Source organism: Helianthus annuus, chromosome 5, assembly GCF_002127325.2.
Source record: "Helianthus annuus cultivar XRQ/B chromosome 5, HanXRQr2.0-SUNRISE, whole genome shotgun sequence".
NCBI lineage: Eukaryota > Viridiplantae > Streptophyta > Magnoliopsida > Asterales > Asteraceae > Helianthus > Helianthus annuus.
The window spans coordinates 6,940,414-6,946,620 of NC_035437.2; the positions used below are offsets into that span (position 1 = coordinate 6,940,414).

General features: G+C 34.2%; 1 protein-coding gene across 1 annotated transcript; it reads left to right on the forward strand.

The window, feature by feature from the left end:
* Positions 1–825: 825 nt before the first annotated feature.
* Positions 826–4,085, forward strand: LOC110939825 (guanylate kinase 2). Its single transcript, XM_022181393.2, has 11 exons — positions 826–978; positions 1,460–1,496; positions 1,602–1,709; positions 1,817–1,887; positions 1,984–2,113; positions 2,207–2,569; positions 2,671–2,792; positions 3,172–3,307; positions 3,389–3,434; positions 3,529–3,616; positions 3,761–4,085. Exons 2-11 carry the CDS (start codon positions 1,494–1,496, stop codon positions 3,840–3,842), a joined length of 1,149 nt encoding a protein of 382 aa, XP_022037085.1. The 5' UTR covers positions 826–978; positions 1,460–1,493; the 3' UTR covers positions 3,843–4,085.
* Positions 4,086–6,207: the final 2,122 nt, after the last annotated feature.

The window sequence follows — 6,207 nt, forward strand, 5'->3', positions numbered from 1 at the left end:
AATTATTTTATCAAACTATAAATTAACAATTTATATAAATTCAATTTTAATTAGTGTAAAGAATATGTTATAAACAAGTTAAAACCAGTTTAAGACTTGGATCGAAGTGAACACTTTTCTAAAGCAAAACAAATGGGTAGGGTTGATTCACAAATATTTTTCTCTTCTTCACTTAAAAAAATATATCAAACTGGTTGATTTCAAAAATATATGTGGATTTTTTTTGTAATCAAAAGTAGGTCATTCGAAACCAAAAGTCATGTAAAAACATAAACTTAATTACAAATAATCATCGACTTTCGACCACGCATCACATACCCACTTCAAGTCATTCCAAAAAAAAACATTTTAAAATATTAAAAATAATAAATATAAGACAATTAAAATACTAGACGAGGAAAAAATATAATGTAGACTTTTTTCAAAAATAAAATTCAAAACTTTTTTTATTATTGTTTTTATATGAAAAACATTATTAGTAATTTGTAAAGATGTTCAATAAAAGAAAATATAATTAAAATACTATTTGAGAGAGTGTAAAACATATCTAAAAAACTTTTAAAAAATATGGTTTTTCTAAAGAAACATAAAAATAAACATTTTTTTAAAAACGTCTACAATATATTTTTACACTTTTGAATTTGTTTTGTAACAAAAAAGAATACTTCAAAAAAATATGACTTGTTTAGGGGGTAAATATGACAAGTTTAAATGTGATTTTATGGAAAGGGGGTATAAAAAGTAACAAGTGGGGGTACGTTTAGTAGCCCCCTTTTATTATTATGATTACATCATTATATATGTTTTCTTTCTCCCTCTTTCCTTTGATTTAAAACCCGAAGACGCAGCGGAAACCTGTTCTTTAATTAAGGATCTTGCCTCTTCAATCTTCAACTCTTTCAATACATTTCACTCAACCTCTGCTCCTTTATCCCTCTTCAAATCTTTTTATTTCCTATTAATATTGCTCTACCTCAGGTAACCCTCTTCAAATCTCTCCTTTAATCCCTAATCTCTGCAATATCTTGGTGGGTGGGTCTTTTCAAATAAAGATTCAATTTTTCATGTATTGTTCTTTAGATTTAAATTGAAAACAGAGTTTTTCATGTGGGCTTTCTTTATTTTCTTGAATTTAGCCTGATCAATGCTTATCTTGATTGTTTTCATTGTGTTTGTTGGGTTAATTGCTAATTAGGGTTACATAATTTCTGGGTTTTGGGTTTTGATGTTTGGATTAATGTTTCAGATATGAAAGTTTCAATTTTGACATTGTTGTATGCTTCTGTTTAGTTCATTGTTATATGCTTGTATGCTGCATAAATGCAGTCTCTTTCAACATAAAGACTATTTTTTTTTTTTTTTTTTTTTTTTTTTTTTTATGGTTTCATGAAGGATCTTGAAAATGGATATGCATTTTTGTTTAATTATTTAGATTTTGATAGTTTGTTTTTATCATCAGGCTGCATCTATAGTCTGTTGAAGAAATTGTTTTAATGGTGAGTTAAATCTTCATTAGGAGTGTTTTGGTAAAAAAAAAAAAAATTAGAATATATTTTTTTTTCAAAGTTATTTACATGTTCTTGGGTTGTTTTGGAAATTAGGGGGAAGCTCCAGCTTTATTTATTGATGATGTGCAAAGGAGTTTTTCAAAAGTGTTTGATCTAAAACTGAACGATTTCGACACCGCGATTGTTGTTGGACACAAAACTGTATGATGTTGAACCAATTCTATTTCATTTTAACTTTCCTTAAAAGCTTCTTGTTTCACTTTTTTTTTTTTTTTTTTTTTTTTTTTTTTTTTTTTTTTTGCGTTTAGTATGTTATTGGTGGGACGGGTGAGCCAACATCAAGTGGAGTTCGTATTTTCAACAAGTTGACCGGTGAATGGTGAGTACGAGTTTTGAGTCCTTTTTTATTTTTATTTTTTTGTTTCGTTTTATTGACGAATCCACGCAATAAAGGTCGTGTTTTGGTCGCTTACAGGGTGATACCGACCATTCTAGGGACAAAACCGGAATCACTCAAGGGCTTCTCATGTGTTCTTTTGAACGAAGATAGAATCTTGATCATCAAAAAGAATTCCAAATCCAATGAATCCGTCTGGTTTCTTGAGGTGGGTATTTCTCAATATACAGAACTTATCAAGAACCGTATACTATTCACATTTCTTTATCTCGAAATAATAGCATTCAATACGTTATATTAGGTGGACACACAATTCATTCGGGACCAAAAGAATAAATCTGAAACCGAAGTTGTCGCTTGGAGCAAGGGCGTTATCGGCAATGCAGAGCAGCCCATAGTGATTAGTGGCCCCTCCGGGGTGGGTAAGGGTACCCTAATTAATATGCTCATGAAAGAATTCCCCATGATGTTTGGATTCTCGGTTAGCCACACGACTCGTGCTCCAAGAGAGAAGGAGCAAAACGGGGTGCATTATCATTTCACTAAACACAACGTTATGGAAGAAGATATTACATCCGGAAAATTTCTCGAGTTTGCCGCAGTCCATGGTAATCTTTACGGGACTAGCATAGAAGCTGTTGATGTCGTTGCTGATGCTGGAAAGGTATTTTTTAGCTCGTGTTCAATATTCTTAAGTAGATATCGACAAAGACGTACATAATTGATAAAACAACTTTAAAACTTTCGTGTTTTTTTTTTATGTAGAGATGTATTCTCGACATTGATGTTCAAGGAGCAAGGTCCGTGAGGGCGAGTTCACTCGAAGCTATTTTCGTTTTTGTCTGCCCGCCGTCATTTGAGGAGCTTGAAAAGCGCCTTCGTGCAAGGTTTGAGTTTTATCTTTAAGAGTAAACTTCCGTTTTGCTCCCTGTGGTTTGGTCACTTTAACGGTTTTGCCCCAAACCTTTAAAAATAGTCATTTTACTCCCTGGTGTTTCGGTTTTTTTGCCAGTTTGCTCCCCGCCTCTAACTCCATCCAAATTGTTTGTTTTTCCATTTTGCTCCCCGCAGGGAGCAAACTGGCAACAAAACCAAAACATCAGGGAGTAAAATGGCTATTTTTAAAGGTTTGGGGCAAAACCGTTAAAGTGACCAAACCACAGGGAGCAAAACGGAAGTTTACTAGTGTCAACGAAAGTTAAGAAACAATATTGAATTTGTTCGTTTTTAAGTTGACTAAAAAATGCTCTTTGATATGGTCAACAGAGGGACGGAAACCGAAGAACAGATCCAGAAAAGACTTAGAAACGCAAAGGCTGAACTTGAACAAGGACAGTCTTCGGGGCTTTTCGATCATATTTTAGTGAACGATGATATTAAAGCGTGTTACGAGCAACTTAAGGTGAATATACATTTGAGCTATATACGATTTAAAAGCTGTTATTATGATTCTACGTGATAAATTATTGCGATTTTGCTGTAGAATATCTTGGGTATTAGCGAAAACATCAACGCTGCCCCGATAATCGGTATGCATTTAGAAATTCGGAGCTACACATTTGATTATATATCGTTTATGCAAATTTAATTGACTCTTATGAGGCGTTACTTTGTCAAATACAGCGAATAAAGTGTTTGATTTGCCTGTGGACCTCTCATTGTCCAAAACCGACGAAAAGATCCTGATTAACTGCGGGACTGCCGAACAAAAGTATGTACAACATCTTACACAGATTCTCTTTACAAAAGTCATGCTGCAAACATTAAAAAAAAAAAAAAAAAAAAAAAACATGTTTACTGATAAATTACATTCATGCCCTTGTAATTTTCTAAACAAATTTACATTACCTTGCAGCGTTGTTCTTGATTTATCTTCGATGAAAGGAGGGGCGCCTGCCCGAACGAGAGGACTAGATATGTACGGTTTTGATCAATAAACAGTTGCAACTCTTGCGCCGATATCTTTAGTCACGAATCTAGTCATGGATTATTACGGTGTTGTTTTCGTATTTGAAGGGGGAGACTTAACAAAGTAACTTGTAGTTAGAAATCGCTTTTTCGGGGCTTTATTTTTGTGTTCTTAAAGATATTTGATTGAGGGATTTGGAGTAACTTTTGAGAATTTTAATTTTGAAGATGAATAATGAGATTATGAGAAGGAGATGAATCTTTATTTTGAACCCATTTGTATTATTTTTATATATTTTCGTAAAATAAATTGCTTTTTCTGCTGTAAAATCAAATATTTAAAAAAATTGTTTTATATAAGTGTTGGCACAGGCTTCCAATCACAAACACATAAAACCAAACGCAAACAATTTAGATACTAACCCGTCTTATACTTTTTGTATTGTTAAATTCAGCTCGACAAATAAAACTGTATTTATAGTATACCAATAAGAACATATTTTGTTTATATGGTTGGAATTATTTTTTAACGACAAAGAATCTCACGTTAAATCCACCCTACTCGGGGCTATGTCCATGATCGACTCCTTGATCGCCATGAGACCGTGCCCCCACCCCTTCGATGCGTGGGAACCAGATGGAATCCGTAAATCCTCACCCCCTGTCAGAGGTTCGAACCTGGGATTAACGCCCTGATTCGTCCCTTCACCCAGATGCAGGGGCGGACCCACATTGGTGCCACCGGGGTCCCCGGACCCCAATCTTTTAAAAAAAAATAGTAGATTCGGTATATTAAATTGTATATGGACCTCATAAATACAATTAGGTGGACACCATAGAAATAAAAAGAAAGCTGGTGTAGTGGTAAATCTCCCTCTTTTCCGCCAAGAGGTCATGGGTTCAATCCTTGATAAGCCCATTTTTCTTATTTTTTTTTTTTAAATCTAGTTCAAACCTCACTTTAACTCGACCCGAACGAGGACCGACCCGAAAATGGACCCCATTGAAATAAAATCCTGGGTCCGCCACTGCCCAGATGTCCCTCTAAAATGGCACAAGCGAGAATCGAACATGCGTCTCCACTAGGGAGGGCAGACCAATTTACCACTAGACCAAATTTTCAAGATTTTTTTTTAAATTTTTTTACTTTTAAATAATAAAAGGGGAAAGGCATGAGCATCAACAGCTGTGGACCCAGAACATTTGATTTCTCAAACCAAAGGTTTACACCAAGATCTTGTGTTTGTTGGAAAGTTGGATCTTGTGTCTTTAAGATGCTGACTAAGCAACTTGTCAATCTGTAAGTGGTTGGATTTATGATGGTTTTCTGTGTCTTGCAACTTGCAACTGTCACAGGCAGCTTTCAACTGGCAAACATGTGATGAAAACAAGAAATTAACATTTCACCAATCATAACACCTGCATAATAAAATGATTAAAATCTTTAAGGATCTATGAAACTGTCATGACAACCGTCCGTTAAAAGTAAATGTTCTTAGGGCATGTGTAGTCATAACGCCCTTTTGGGGGCGTTATGCGACACGTGTCGTGCCACGTCAGCAAGGGGCTTTATGGGGCGTTATGCAATTTGAGGCCGTAGTCATAAAGCCCCTACCCATCATTACCTATTTAATAATTTTAAGTTTTATTAATTAATATAAAAACTCTTCTATTTTTTGATTGGCCAAATGAATTAACCAAACAAAAATAACGCCGCGAAAAATCTGGCGCCCTCCCCCCATTTTTGAAACATAGCGCCCTTAGTTATGGTGTTACCGGCGCTATGCCGGCGCTATGCTGGGCTAAAACGCCCCAGTACGTAAGACCTTATAAAACTAGAATTGATGTGTAGAGTTGCAAGTTCGTTTTTAACGTGATTTGAGTGTACTAATTTTTTTTTTTTGTAATTGCTTATCGATCAAAAGTATACCAACCGGAAATATCCACAAAAATAAGCATAAAAAAGGTTAAATTTGGCATGACTCAAAATGTTAAAACTTGAATTTATACAAACATGTACATAAAATTAAGCATGTCAAACTCGAGGTTGTCAAAATGTTATTACGTCGAAATGTAAACAAATTTGAATTTATACCGACACGTACGTAAATATTAAAATGTAGAGTAACTCAAAATGTCTATAAAATAAGTACCAAAATGTATTATATATGACGTGACTTATGAAGCGTAAAGTATTAAGTACTTTAAAAAATATTATGTCGAAACGTAAACTAATTTGAATTAATATCGACGGATGCATAAAAATAAGCATGTAAAACTTGAGGGGGTCAAATGACATTTTACAAAGTTTTTAAAAAGTTGAAGGGGGTGTAAGCGTCAATGTTAAAATCCGAGAAAAGTAAGATTCAAAAAAGTCAAAGTGATTGTAGCTAA